At 43.2% G+C, this 15,744-nt stretch overlaps 1 protein-coding gene across 8 annotated transcripts in view; it reads left to right on the plus strand.

Annotated features, from left to right (window-relative positions):
- The window catches only part of osbpl8 (oxysterol binding protein-like 8), a 332,940-nt gene extending 317,461 nt beyond the window's left edge, over positions 1–15,479 (plus strand). For 7 of the 8 annotated variants that reach the window (XM_059652608.1, XM_059652607.1, XM_059652612.1 and 4 more), the window contains 2 exons: positions 8,086–8,194; positions 14,077–15,478. In XM_059652608.1, the coding sequence (XP_059508591.1) occupies positions 8,086–8,194; positions 14,077–14,212 (245 nt within the window). In that variant the 3' untranslated portion in view covers positions 14,213–15,478. Of the gene's footprint in view, positions 1–8,085; positions 8,195–14,076 lie in introns of all 8 variants that reach the window. The other variant, XM_048549164.1, reaches the window with a different exon arrangement.
- The last annotated feature ends 265 nt before the right edge of the window (positions 15,480–15,744 follow it).

Raw genomic sequence — 15,744 nt, forward strand, 5'->3', positions numbered from 1 at the left:
ATGCCGGGCAGTTAATGTAGTTTCTGTGGATTTGAGCAGAGCTTTTTGACAAGGTCCGACATGGGAGACTGATCAAGAAAAGCGTATTAGATCAATGGTAACTTGGCAAGTGGAATCCAAAGTTGCTTCAGAGAATTTGTGGGGGTACAGTCAGAATGTGGTTTACAGGTAGAAGACTATGTATGTTACATGTGCCTGTGTGCAGTGGTGTACCATGGGATCAGTGCTGGGACCCTTGTTGGTGGTATATATAAACGATATAGAAGAAAATATGTGGAGGGAGTAATAATATTACACATAACACAATGGTTGGCTGACAGTGAGGGATAAGGTGTTAAGTTACAGGAAGACATAAAACAAATTGGTCAGATGGAAAGGTCAGTGGCAGTGGAATTTAACCTTGATATGTGTGAGGTAATGCATTTTGAGAGAAGTAACAAGACAAGGATCTACACAATGAATGGCAGGACACTAAGAAGCTCAGAGGAATGGAGGAATCCTAGGGTGCTTGTTTATAGATCCCCTAAGGTGCTTGTTTATAGATCCCCTAAGGTGGGTAAAACAGGTCAGTAGGATGGTGAAGAAGCCATACAGTGCACTTGCCTTGATCAGTAATGGCATAGTTTTTTAATTCATTCACAGGATGTGGGCATCACTGGCTAGGCCAGCATTTACTGCCCATGCCAACCATAGTGCCCAGAGTCATCCTCATTGCTGTGGGTCTGGTGTCACATGTGGGCCAGACCAGGTTAGGATATCTGTTTGCTTCCCGAACGGATATCTGTTAATGAACCAGATAGGTTTTTCTGACAATTGCCATTGGATTATAGAACATAGAACATAGAACAACACAGCACAGAATAGGCCCTTCGGCCCTCGATGTTGCGCCGACCTGTGAACTAATCTAAGCCCCTCCCCCTACACTATCCCATCATTATCCATATGCTTATCCAAGGACTGTTTAAATACCCCTAATGTGGCTGAGTTTACTACATTGGCAGGCAAGGCATTCCACGCCCTTACCACTCTCTGAGTAAAGAACCTGCCTCTGACATCTGTCTTAAATCTATCATCTCTCAATTTGTAGCTAACCCCCCTTGTACAAGCTGAAGTCATCATCCTCGGATTCACGATCACTGTCAGACTCTTAATTCCAGATTTCTTTTCACTGAATTCACATTCCAATAGCGGGATTTGAATTTGGGCCCCAAGAACATTACCTGGATCATTAGATTAACAGCCCAGCAATAAACAGCAGTAGGCCCTTGCTTTCCTCTGCAGGGAGATTATGTTGGAGCTGTACAAACTTTTGGTTTAGCTACATTTGGAGTACTGTCTGCAGTTCTGGTCACTGCATTGTAGGATGGATGTGATTGCACTGGAAGGGGTGCAGATGAGATTTACCAGGATGTTCCCTGGGATGGAGCATTTCAGTGATGAAGAGAGCTTGGACAAGCTCAGGAATATTTTTAGAGCAGAGAAGGTTGAAGAGATGCTGCAGTCATTGTAACAAGGTCAACCTGGTGGACATCATAGAATATGAGTTCCCGGATCAGGGAGCTCTGGCTGACAGATTTAAGCAGGAGTGTCAGAGGTTATAGAACATAGAACACAGAACAGTACAGCACAGTACAGGCCCTTTGGCCCACAATGTTGTGCCAATCTTTTACCCAAAACCTAAGGTCTATCTAACCTCCACCCCTACCTTATACTATCATCCATATGCCTGTCTAATAGCCACTTAAATGCCCCAAATGAGGCAGACTCCACCAGCCTCTCTGTCAATGCATTCCATGCCCCAACCACTCTGAGTAAAGAACCTACCTCTGACGTCTCCCCTATATCCATCTCCGCTCACTTTAAAACTATGTCCCCTCGTAATAGCTACCTCCACCCAAGGAAAAAGTCTCTGGCTGTCCACTCTATCTATACCTCTGATCATTTTGTACACCTCTATCAAGTCACCTCTCATCCATCGTCATCCTACAGAGAAAAGCCCAAGCTCTCTTACCATTTCCTCATAAGACCTTCCCTCCATTTCAGGCAACATCCTGGTAAATCTCCTCTGCACCTTTTCTAATGCTTCCACATCTTTCCTGTAATGAGGTGACCAGAACTGGGGACAATACTCCAGATGTGGCCAAACCAAGGTTTTGCATAGCTGCAGCATAACTTCATGGCTCTTGAACTCAATCCCTGTATTAATGAAAGCTAACACACCATACACCTTCTTAACAACTCTACTACCTGGATGGCAGCTCTCGGGGAACTGTGGACATGAATCCCAAGATCCCTCTAGTCCTCCGCACTGCCAAGAATCTTTCCGTTAACCCTGTTTTCTACTTTCAAGTTTGTCATTTCAAAACCTGTCACTTTTCAGGGTTAAACTCCATCTGCCACTTCTCAGCCCAGCCCTGCATTCTATCAATGACCCTTTGTAACCTAGAACAGCTCTCCACACTGTTCACAATGTGAACCACCTACGTATCATCCGCGAATTTGCTAATCCAACCTTCCACTCCTTCATCCAAATCATTTACAAGAATCACGAAGAGAAGAGGACCCAGAACAAATCCTTGTGGTACACCACTCATAACTGAGCACCATGTTGAATATCTTCCATCCACTACCCCCCTTTGTCTTCTAAGGATCAGCCAATTCTGAACCCAATCTGCCACATTTCCCCCTACCCCCGCCTCCTTACCTTCTGCATGACCCTACCATGAGGAACCTTATCAAATGCCTTACTTAGTCCATATGTACCATATCCACTACTCCACCTTCATCCATGTGTTTGGTCACCTCTTCAAAGAATTGAATAAAGTTTGTGAAGCATGATCTACCCCTCGCAAATCCACGCTGACTATCACGAATCAAACTGTGCCTTTCCAAGTGATCATAAATCCTGTCTCTCAGAGCCCTTCCCAGTAATTTGCCCACCACTGACAGAGGACTAACTGCCCTGTAATTTCCAGGGTTATCCCTATTCCCTTTTCTGAACAAGGAAATGACATTTGCCTCTTTTCAATCTTCCGGCTGTATACCCGTGGACAGTGAGGACTAAAAGACCATCGCCAAAGGCCCTGCGATCTCGTCCCTCGCTTCCCATAGAATCCTCGGATAAATCCCATCAGGCCCGGGGGATTTGTCTATCTTCAACTTCCTCAGAATTCCTAGCACATCTTCTTTACTAACATTAACCTCCTAGCCTATCTGCCTGTTTCACAATGTCCTCCTCTACAACTAGGTCGCTCTCAGTTGTGAATACTGAAGAAAAGTATTCATTAAGGACCTCTCCTATCTCTTTAGGCTCTGTGCACAAATTCCCTTTACAATCCTTGATCAGCCCCACCCTTACACTGGCCATTCTCTTGTCCTGCATGTACGTGTAAAAAGCCTTGCAGTTTTCCTTGATACTATCTGCTAAGGTTTTCTCATGCCCCCTTATAGTTCTCCTAAGCCCTTTCTTCAGCTACTTCCTGGTTAACTTGTATCCCTCTAGAGCCTTTTCTGTTCCTCTTCCTAAACGTTACATAAGCATCCTTCCTCCTCTTAACCATTTGTTCGACCTCTCTTGAGAACCATGGCTCCCTCACTTGACTGCATCTTCCCTGCCTGCTAGGGACAAACATAACGAGCACATGCAGTATGCATTCCTTAAACAATCTCTACATTTGTGGTGCTCTTCCTTGACAGCATCTGTTCCCAATTTATGTTACCCAGTTCTTGCCTAACTGAATTGTAATTACCCTTCCCTCAGTTATAAACTTTACCCTGCCATATGTACCTATCCTTATCCATGACTATCATGAAAGAAGCAAGAGTTATGATCACTACTGCCAAAATGCTCTCCTACGAACAGGTCTAACACTTGGCCCGGTTCGTTGCCAAGCACCGAATCCAAAGTGGCCTCTCCTTGTGCTGGTCTATCTGCATACTGTGTCAGAAATCCTTCCTGAACGCACATCTCACCTATTACAGCTAAAAAGTTTCCGATCAATATTTGGAAAATTGAAGTCACCCATGACAACAACTCTGTGACTTCTGCACCTTTCCAGTATCTGCCTCCCAATCCACTCTTCCACTTCTCTGCAACTATTAGGGGGTCTGTTAAAAAAACCCCAACAAAGTGACTGCTCCTTTCTTGTTTCTGACCTCAACCCAAACTGACTCTGTAGTCATTCTCAAACTGCCTTTCAGTAGCTGCTATACTTGCCCTGACCAACAATGCTACTCCCCTAACTCTTTCCACCCTCCCTATTTCTTTTAAAGCATCTGAATCCCGGAACTCCCAACATCCATCCTGTCCCTGAGTTATCCAAGTTTCTGTAATGGCCACAGCATCGTAGTTCCAAGTACCGACCCACGCTCTAAGGTCATCCGCCTTATTTCTGATACTTCTAGCATTGAAGTATATGCACCTCAAACCAGCCCTGTGTCCACAATTACGCTCTATCAACCGTATTTCTTTAGAAATAACCTCACTCCCTGGTGCGTCTGTTGGAAGGCTGAATACCTCATCCTCTGAATTATAAATCTGGTTCCCTACCCCTTGCCAAACTAGTTTAAACCACCCCGTACAGCTCTGGGAAACCTCCCTCCCCGGATATTTGTGCCCTTCCGGTTCAGGTGCAACCCATCCTTACTGTACAGCCCCCACCTTCCCCAGAATGTGCTCCAATTATCCACATAACGGAAGCCCTCCCTCCCACATCAGCCCTGTAGCCACATGTTTAGCTGCACTCTCTCCCTGTTTCTTACCTCATTATCATGTGGCACTGGCAGTAATCCAGAGATAACTACCCTGTTTGTCCTGGACTTCAGCTTCCAACCTAACTCCCTGTACTTGTTTTTCACATTCTCAGTCCTTTTCCTACTCACTTCATTGGTACTGATGTATACCATGACTGCTGGTTTCTCACCCTCCCCCTTAAGGATCTTGAAGACATGATCCGACATATCACAGACCCTGGCACCCGGGAGGCAACATACCATCCTTTCATCTCGTTCATGTCCACAGCACCGCCTGCTTGTGCCTCTTACTATTGGATCCCCTAATACAATTGCTCTCCTATTCGTCCCCCTTCCGTTCTGTGCCGCAGGGCCAGGCTCAGTGCCAGAGACCTGTCCGCTCTGGCCTTCCCCGGTAGGTCATCCCCCCATCCCCCAACACTATCCAAAATGGTATGTTCACTCTGAGAGCTGGTCTGATGGAGCTGGATCAGTGTCAAGGACTCTCCTCGCGTGAAAGATGGGTGACAAAATTCCACCCTCTGTGGAATTATTTCACCGAGCTGATTGAGGTGTATGAGATTATGAGGGGCATGGACAGCATGAGCACAGTGTAGCTACTCTCCTTGGTTGAAGGGTCAACAATGAGGGCTGATAATTGTAAGGTGAAGGCAGGAGATTTAGAGAGAATTTGAGAAAAATTGTTTTTAACCCAGAGTCAGAGATGTACAGCACAGAAACAGACTTTTGGGCCAACACTTCTGTGCCAGCCAGATATCCTAAATTAATCCAGTCCCATCTGCCAGCATTTGGCCCATATCCCACTAAACCCTTCCTATCCATGTCCCCATCCAGATACCTTTGTAAATGTTGTAATTGTACCAGCCTCCACCACTTCCTCTGGCAGCTCATTTGATACATGTACCACCCTCGGCATGAAAAAGTTACCCCTGAGGTCCCTTTTTAAATCTTGCCCCTCCCACCTCAAACCTATGCCCTCTAGTTTTGGACTCCCCCCACCCCAAGGAAAAGACATTGTCTATTTACCCTAACTATGCCTCTCATGATTTTATAAACCTGTTTGAGACCCTGCCTATTTATCGTATCCATGCCCCTCATGATTTTATGAATGTCTCTAAGGTCATCCCTCAGCCTTCGATGCTCCAGAGCAAATAGCCCCAGTCTATTCAGCCTCTCCCCATGGCTCAAACCCTCCAACCCTAACAACATGCTTGTAAATCTTTTCTGAGCCCTTTCAAGTTTCACAAATTTGGAATGCACTGCCTGAGAGAACAGTCGAGGTGAGAAACCTCAACTTTTAAAAAGTACTTGGATGAGTACTTGGAATGCCATAAACAAAAACAGAAATTGCTGGCGAAACTTGACAGGTCGAACAGCATCTGTGGAGGGAAAGCAGAGTTAATGTTTCAGATCCAGTGACCCTACTGCAGGACTGATTGTAGCTCGGAAAATGTTGGTATATATTGCTAAAGGTGGGGTGGGGTTAAGAGTAAACATAGGTGTACAGAGAGAGAGAATAACAGGCAGACAAAGGAGTGGGTAAATCAATTGCTGCTTGAAATACCTTTCCTGTGCTATATGACACGGGCAAGTCAGCATTTACATGAAACAGTAATCCTGTTTCACCCGAGTGTTGAGTAGTTCCAGCAGTTTTTGCATTTATTTTGGACTTCCAGCATATAAACGGTTTTGTTTTTATATTGAGGCCCTTCCTCAAAGTGTCTATGTTTATTATTCTAAGCCAAAGGTGGCCCGACAAGAAATTAAAACCACACAACAAATGTTTTTTCCTTTTCTCTGGTTGCATGCTGCTTGTCATTTCACCAGCTTGTCATGTCAGTGTGAGACAGCCATGCTTCTCAGAATGACAGAACAGCTCTTAAGGGGATGACATACTGATTACAGCAAATAGCATCTTGATTTTACTCCTCCTTGCAATTCGATGCAGAATTTTAGCCAGGAGCCAGAATTTGAATTGAGCCTTTGACTCAATCCTCTTCTGATCTTGGACAGGTGATCTCATTGAATCATCAAAGAATCCCTACAATAGCAGGCCATTCGGGCAATTGACTCCACACCCTCCCACCCAGAGCCATCCCCGTACCCTATCCCTGTAATCCTGTATTTCCCATCGCTAACCCCACCTAGCCTGCACATCCCTGAGCGCTATGGGCAATTTAGCATGGCTAATCTACCTAAACTGCCTTGGACTATGGGAGGAAACTGGAGCACCCAGAGGAAATACATGCAGACTCAGGGAGAATGTGCAAACTTCACACAGTCGCCAGCAGGTGGAATCGAACCTGGGCTCCTGGTGTTGTGAGACAGCCCTGCTAACCACTGAGCTACCGTGCTGCCCCTCTTGCTCAAATTACCATGATACCATACATTTTCATTTTTCAATTCTTCAGAGATTATAAGCACTCACCCTGCAGGTACCATGATGAATCTTTACACTTCTGGTACAAGGGCTGTGATTTGAATTCGGCTCTCAAAAAATGCAATGTTTAGATTCACTCATAAACAGGCTGTTCTACTGGAGATAGAATCATAGAATAGATAGGAAATCGAAAAATACTAATGGCACTGAGAAGATGTGATGGTGTCCTGAAGAGATTTTTTTTGCTGGAATGCACATGTATTGAACAACTGAGATAACAAAGTGTGAGGCTGGATGAACACAGCAGGCCAAGCAGCATCTCAGGAGCACAAAAGCTGACGTTTCGGGCCTAGACCCTTCATCAGCTTTTGTGCTTCTGAGATGCTGCTTGGACTGCTGTGTTCATCTAGCTTCACACTTTGTTATCTTGGATTCTCCAGCATCAGCAGCCCCCATTATCTCTGCATTGAACAACTGACTCCTTTTGTCTCTGTTAATGGACTTTACGATCCTTCCACGACATTGCTCCTTCCTTTCTCTGTAACTTCTTCCAGCTCTGCAACATTCTAAGAATTATGTCCTCTTCCTATTCTGTTTCTTGTGCTGCTTACACTGCCTACACCCCCCACGCCCATCCCCATTGACAGCCCTGCCTTCACCTGTCTGGCTGTAGGCTGTGGAAGCTCCTTAAACCTCTCCACTGTCTACTGATCTCGCCTCCTTGAAGCTTTTGGATGTCTCTCCAAATTTTTTTTTCCTAATTGTCAGTTGTTATTTAATTACCCTAATGCGATACAGATGATTTACAGTGTTAAAGACACCATAAAAACAAGTTATCAAATTTAAAGATGCAGGTTCTGAGAGAGATTGATAATCTATTTTAGCATCACAGCTGCCTCACTTTCTCAAAAGTTTTGATGTGTCTGTGGTATTAATCTCTAACTTTCTTCCAGAGCAAAAGACAGCGAAGCACAGCACAAGGCTGAGGAAGAAAGCGAATGATCTTAGTGAAATTCTGAGTGCCATAGATTCAATAAAGCATGCACAGGAGGAGATCAACAGGTATGAGCTGCAAATTAAAGTTACAGAATTCTACACGATATTGTAATGCAGATTGACTGTGTCCTTGATCTTTCCAAAACTGTCAGGGCAGATGATTTACTTGAAGTTGACTTGGAGATTCAGATGGAAGATTGAAGTTATAAAGAGAGGCTGGATAGGCTGGGACTTTTTCCCTAGAGTGTAGGAGGCTGAGGGGTGACCTGAGAGAGGTTTAAAAAAAAACCATGAGGGGCATAGATAAGTTGAATAACCAAGACCTTTTTCGCAGGGCTGGGGACTGGGGTGGGGTGTTGGGAGCAGGGGTGGGGGGCACTCCAAAACTACAGGGCATAGGTTTAAGGTGAGAGGGGAGAGATTTAAAAGGGACCTGAGGGACATTTTTTTCCACACATAAGATGGTCTCCATATGGAACGAGCTGCTAAAGGAAGTTATTGAGGCAAGTACAGTTACAACATTTAAATGACATTTGGACAGGTACATGACTAAGAAGGGTTTAGAGGAATATGGGGCAAATGCAGGCAAATGGGACCAGTTCAGCTGAGGAAATCTGGTCAGCATGGATGAGTTGGGCCAAAGGATCTGTTTCCATACTGTCTGACTCTAAGTCTAATTGAAAATGAACGGCAATTTTGGTAAGTTTCATTAATGCAGAACAGCTGGAACAGTGACAGCATCTGGTGATGAAGAGAAGCGTGGAGACTGAAAAGATAAGGTCTGCCTTGAGGCAATTTTTAAAATATTTTTATTTTCTACTTAACCTGTTCACAAATGTTATTAACCGTGGAACAGGTGGAACTTGACCTTGGGAGCCTTGGTACAGGAATAGGGACATTACCACTGCGCCACAAGAGGGCCCCTTTTGCCAATGTACCTTTGACAATCTGATGAAGGGTCTAGGCCTGAAACATCAGCTTTTGTGCTCCTGAGATGCTGCTTGGCCTGCTGTGTTCATCCAGCTTCACACTTTATTACCTTTGACAATCTGATCTGATTCAGGTGATGCCAATGCTGTGCAATAGGCGCAGTTGTGCATCACCTGATAACTAATTTTCAGACAGCTTCAAATTTTATTTACCTCTCACAGAATAGTATGGTCGTGAGATTTCTTAGATTATGTAACTTGCAAATTTGTGGTTGATGATTGATTTTGAGAAGCAGTTTCATGGACACTGACAGGTTGTAAGGAGCTCAGCAAAGTAATGTTTATTTGTTTATTTTGATGTTGGGAAAAGAGAGATGCTCACTTACTTGATTGCTCACACTGCCACAAAAGATAGGAGTCAGAAGTATAGATCCTAGATGTTTGCTTTTCTTCACAAACCCTCAGCTGCTGGTCATGTTGTAATGGTGCACTTTCAGGTGGGTCATGCTCGTTCACTGCAGACTAGACACAGATTTTTCAGGTTTGGGCAAGAGATACAGACCTGAGGACACCTTTACTCTGAGTTGTAATGAGCTACAACATGGCAGTAGTGGGCATCGATAATTCAACAGGGAATTGGATGGACTGCTGAGGAAAATAGACTTTAGGACTTGGGGGAGCAAGCATGGGAATAGGACAGATTAATTAGATAGCTCTGCAGTGACTTGGCATGAACCTAATGGAGTAATTGGTCCTTGAGCTCGAATCGTTTTTTGACTAATCCCTTTTGTGCATTCTGGTGTGTTCTTAAATTTACATCACAGTCCCTTCTCTTGTGGGTGATGGATCATGAACTTTCCTATTTTACCAACCATAAATATGAGATGATGTTATGACGTGGGCTATGATTCTCCATTGGATTTTGCTGGAACAATTGTTTTGCTCAAAGCACCCCACACACTGCATTCAAGTTTTGAGTTCCACCCCAGACCCCAGCTCAGATTGCGATTTATTCCTGTGCAGCATTCACAGTGCCTGTAGTGAACCACTAGGGGACAACAGAGTGTTCCTGATCTGTACGGCACAGTGGCTCAGTGGTTAGCACTGCAGCCTCACAGCGCCAGGGACCTGGGTTCGATTCCAGCCTCGGGTAACTGTCTGTGTGGAGTTTGCACATTCTCCCCGTGTCTGCGTGGGTTTCCTCCGGGTGCTCCGGTTTCCTCCCACACTCCAAAGATGTGCAGGCTCAGTGGATTAGCCATGCTAAATTGCCCGTAGTGTTCAGGGATGTGTGGTTATAGGGGGATGGGTCTGGGTGGGATGCTCCAAGGGGCGGTGTAGACTTATTGGGCCAAAGGGCCTGTTTCCACACTGTAGGGAATCTAATTTAATCATACAGCCATATCTTTGATCAGCCACTTACAGTATACAATGGCAGAAATTTTCAGGTTCATTTTGGTGGAGATTAACTCTTCATGTCTCTCTCTACCCACCAACTCCTCTCCACCCCCACTCCCACATTCCTCTCTCTTTCCCTGTCCCTGTCTCTGTCTCTCTCCCTCTCCCTGTCCCTCTCCTTCTGTGCGTGTGTCTGTCTCTCTCTCTCTTTCTCTCTGTGTTTCTCCCCACACCCCTCGTCATAATGTCACTCTCTGCCACCTTCTGTTTTTCTCTCGCTATATCACCCTCATCTCTCTCTTCATCTACCCCCCTCTCTCCTTCTGTCTCTGTCTCTGGAGGTGGAAGGGCAGGTAGTGTTGAGGAGCTGAGATGACATGGGGAGGCTAGGCAAATAGGCTGAAAAGTGGCAGATAGAATACAGTGTGAGAAAATGAGAGTTTATGCCCTTTGGTAGGAAGAATAGAGGCATAGACTTCTTTCCAAACAGTGAAAGAGTTCAGAAATCTGAAGCATAAACTAACTTAGGAGACCTACTTCTAGCTTCTTTCAAAGTTAGCATGCAAATTTAGTTAGCAGTTAGTTGATGCTGTATAAGTCTCTGGTCAGGCTGCATTTGGAATACTGTGAACAGTTTTGGGGCCTGTACTAAGGAAGGATGTGTTCACGTTGGAGGGTGTCCAGAAGAGGTTTACAAGAACGATCCCTGGTGATGAAGGGCTTGTCATATGAGGAACGGTTAAGGTTTCTGAGTCTGTACTCAGTATAGAGTTTGAAAGAATGATGAGGGAATGTGGAGAGGTCTTTATAGAGTAGCTGCAGATAAGTTGTTTCTAGTAGTAAGAGAGACTAGCACCTGAGGGCACAGCCTCAGTGTGAAGGGACAACCCTTTAGAACTGAGATGGGCAGGAATTTCTTCAGCCAGAGGGTGGTGAATCTGTGGAACTCATTGCTGCAGAGGGCTGTGGAAGCCAAGCACTGAATGTATTTAAGATAGCGATAGATAGGTTCTTGATCGGTATGGGGATGATGGGTTAGAGAGAAAAGGCAGGAGAATGGGAGTCAGCCATGATCGATGGTGGAGCAGATTCAGTGGGCCAAATGGCCTAATTCTGCACCTATGTCTTATGGTCTGTCTCTTCCTTCTACCCCCTCCTCTACCCCATCCCTCTCTCGTCTCTTTCTTTCTGTCTCTCCCTCTCCTCTTCACCTTTCCCCCTCCCTTTGTCCTCTACCTTCCTCTCACCCCCGTCCATTATCTCTGTCTTCCTCTACCCTTCTCCTCCTCTCTCCCGCTCTCTCCCTTTTCCTTCTGTCCATTTCCTCGTGTCTCTTCTTTTGCTTCACTTTCACACACTCTTTCTGTCTCTCTGTCCTGGTACACTTGCTCTGGGAACTTAATTTCTGTTTTATTGCTCAATTATAAGTAGATATTACTCATCTACCCATTTTGAGCTTGCATTGGGATTTTACAGCTGCTGTAACTTAATGCCTGCTGCAATCAGGACTGTGGGTTTTCACCCCTTGAAATGTCAGCGATGATTACTATCTGTATGTTAGGCTATTTTGAAATTAGCTTTGCTTGAGATGAACCTTTAACTTTTTTTTTGCTGGTTTATGCCTCTTTGACTTCAAGTTATTTGGAACAGCAAGTGATTTTTTTTATAAGTATTCTTTCATGGGATGTGGGCGCCACCGCTGGGCCAGCACTTATTGCCCATCCCTAGTTGAGAAGGTGGTGGTGAGCTGCTTTGTTGAACCGCTGCAGCTCACCTGCTGTAGGTTGACCCACTATACCCTTACAGAGGGAATTCCAGGATTTTGACCCAGTGACAGTGAAGGAACGGCATTATGTTTCTGAGTCAGGATGGTGAGTGGCTTGAAGGGGAACTTGCAGGGGGTGGTGTTCCATGTATCTGCTGCCTTTCAGCTTCTAGATGGCAGCAGTTACCGAGGTTTCAGCTCATATTATCCAATGAGAAGATATGAGTACTGTTTGAGCTTTAACAGGGTCATTGTTAGCAATTAAAGATATGCTTTCATTTTTCTGATTTGTAAATGATATGACACTAATTGATCAATTAATTTGTTCTCAGGACTATTGCCATTTTCTAAATAGATATTGAAAATATTGAACAGAATCTAAATTATAGATTGTTTTGCTAATGCTGCATGACCAATTACTCAAAACATCCCCATTTGCTTCCTAATTCCCATTTATAAATGAACAAGGAACAACAGTAGGCCACTCAGCTCTTCAATCCTGCTCTACCATTCAGTATTATGATGGCTGATCTGATTTTAACCTCATCTATAACATTCCTGCATATCCGTCAGTTATCTTTCATTCCCTTAGTCATCAAGAATCTATCTCCCTCTGCCATCAAATGTTTAAAATTTCTGCATCCACTGCGTTTTGAGAAAGGGAATTTCAAAGATTCATAACCGTCTAAGAGAAAAAAACATTTCCTCAACTCTACTTTTAACTCTGACCCGCTAAATTGTCAATTCTCCCACAGAGGACGACGCATCCTTTCAACCTCCACCTGGTCAAGACCCCTCAGGATTGTTTATGTTTCAAATAAGTCACTTGTGACTCGCCTAAACTCCAGAGGAAGCAGACCCAGCCTGTCTATCCTTTCCTCATGAGGCAATCCATCCATTCCAGATAATAGTCTAGTAAACCTTCTGTGAACTGCTTCCAGTACATTACATTCTTTCGCAAGTATGCTGACCAGTACTGTACACAGTACAATTTTCTTTAGCTGCTTTTGGAAATTATGGAAAATCTCCTACTGTAGTCAAACTAAGTACAGAGGAAGAGCAAGATATTGACCACATCCAAAAAGAGAGAATTGAACCATCATTACTTGGCATTCAATGCTGAATCTCCCCGTGCGAGCAACCTAGTGGTTGTCAGAAATTGAATGGACTAGCCATATAAATACTATGGGTAGAAGAGCAGGTCGGGTCTGCAAAAGTAACTCACCACCTGATGCCCAAAACCTGTCCCACCATCTGCAAGGCATAAGTCAGGAGTGTGGTGGAAATACTCCCCATTTGTGTAGATGAGTGCAGCTCGAACCACACTCTAGAAGGTCAACAACATCCAGGACAAAGCAGCCACTTGATTGGTTTCCCTTCCCCCAACACACAGTGGGAGCAATGAGTGTGTACAGTCTCTAAGGTGCAATACAGTAGTTCATCAAAACGCCCATATTCCATAACAAATAAAAATGTATGTTTTCTGCATTAATGGTGATAGCGAAACAAAAACTTCTTTTCATTATTATTATCATTTGCATTGTTTTCCTCTCCCAATTCTTCTGCACAGTCGTAAATGAAAAAATGTGAAAATGTTCAGGGGCCCCCCAATTACAACACTCTGGCTATGATTATGTGGCATGTATATAATGCCGAAGATGAAAGAATTGCAAAGGTAGTAACTGCTAGGTTAATATTGTTTAGGATATTATGGATCATGAGACTATTGTTGCATAATCAAAATATAAATAAAGTGGGTCTTTTTTCCTTAGAAGTACCCTGTGCTAGAAGTATGAAATACTTATGAATCGCAGTATATTTTGCCTTTGAACTAAAAAGTGCACTCTTTATTTTAGAAGTTTGACAGCTCTGAGGACTCGAACAGTGACAAGCCAGTCTAATGCAACTCACTCGCTTTTGCAGCACAGAGACTATGTGGTTATTATCTTCCTTATTCTGCTTCAAATTATTATTAATTCCATATTCAATTAACCATGACCAGAATCAAACCACAGCCATATATCAGACCAACCTGGATCAGTTTTCTTAAGGTTTGTTCTTCATTAAATGTAGACCACTAACTACAAGAGTGCCAGGCATTACGTTGGACTAAATGTGCTTCTAATTTGATGACAAAATTCTTTGAACCATTTTCATTGCGTGTATGATATTATGTATATTTAGTTATCCTACAGTCAAATGCAATGCTTCAAAACCTACTCTGTCTGCTCGCTATGTTCCATATATTACTGGCTAGATAAATTTTCACAACTGTGGTTAAACAGTTTCAGCAGAAGCCATAAACTAAATAATGTGCAAATGTCAGAATATCACTAACAGCAAAAATACTCGTCCAATATACAGAAGTGCTTTTTGAATAATTTTTGAGTGCTGTTTTGAGAATTCCATTAACTAGGGTTTAGTTTATGAATGTTCAACTCCCTTAAAAGAGGCAAGTGAGCTTAGCATAAATGTTCAGCTTGGAGTGTAAAATACTTTTAGCAGGGTCCAAAGTATATTTGTATTTAAAAGGTCAAATGTATTATTTTGCGGCAAGATGTTGAAGAATGTAAAGCAGTGCCTTCTTGATGATTTCACACTGGGGTGTGTTCAGTATATGCTAATAACAAATATGATGGGGCTGTGCCATAGGGGAAATTGCCTTATATCATTCCAAATGTGGAGTTTTGTCTTTAAGTTTATTTTAATGTCTCAAATTGTCATGACCAAACACTGCCATTAATACCTGTATGGTAGCTTGTTAGAATAGATCTTATTCTGGTCACCTACAGTATAATTAATCTGAACATAGCTTTAACAAGTTGAATTTATTTCTGACATTACGACAATTATTCCTTTCATGTGTACATTTGGTTATGTGTAATTTATTTTGTCTGTCCCAACCTGTAGAAATACCAGGACTGCACTGTCATTCCTATTCTGGGTGTAATATACAAAGGTTATTTCTGTAAATTTAGAATGTGTTCAAAGTAGCATCTTTCTAAATGTTATTGTTGCATCAACCTATGGTGACTGTTTAAAAAAATTATGCTTTAAAGGACCAGTGTTGTACTTTTTATGTATTAAAAGAAGTTGGAATGAGTGATGGGAGAAAACCATTGGTGGGATCATGTGAAATGTTTTATCAATTATACCTATGTATTTATTCATAAAACAATCTTTTGTTAACTAAGATTTATCAAAGTTCTTTGTTTCCATAAATTCTGTATTTTCGAAGAGTTCACTTGACCAATAAAATCTCTACACTAATAAAACAGTGAAGATACTTTTCAGTTATTCTCTTTGTGAGATTTACTTTTGGTGAAGTGTGGATGGCCAATGTAATACGGATGTGGAGGTGTTGATGTTGGACCGAGGTGGACATAGTCAGAAGTCACATGACAAGAGTAGGCCATTCAACCTATTGAGCTTGCTCTACCCTTGAAGTAGATCATGGCTGATTACCCATGTCAATGTTTCTCTTTCGATATCTAGGGAACAACAAGGAAGGAAGTAGCAATTGG

The sequence above is a fragment of the Stegostoma tigrinum genome, chromosome 18 (genome assembly GCF_030684315.1).
Source record: "Stegostoma tigrinum isolate sSteTig4 chromosome 18, sSteTig4.hap1, whole genome shotgun sequence".
NCBI classification, from domain to species: domain Eukaryota; kingdom Metazoa; phylum Chordata; class Chondrichthyes; order Orectolobiformes; family Stegostomatidae; genus Stegostoma; species Stegostoma tigrinum.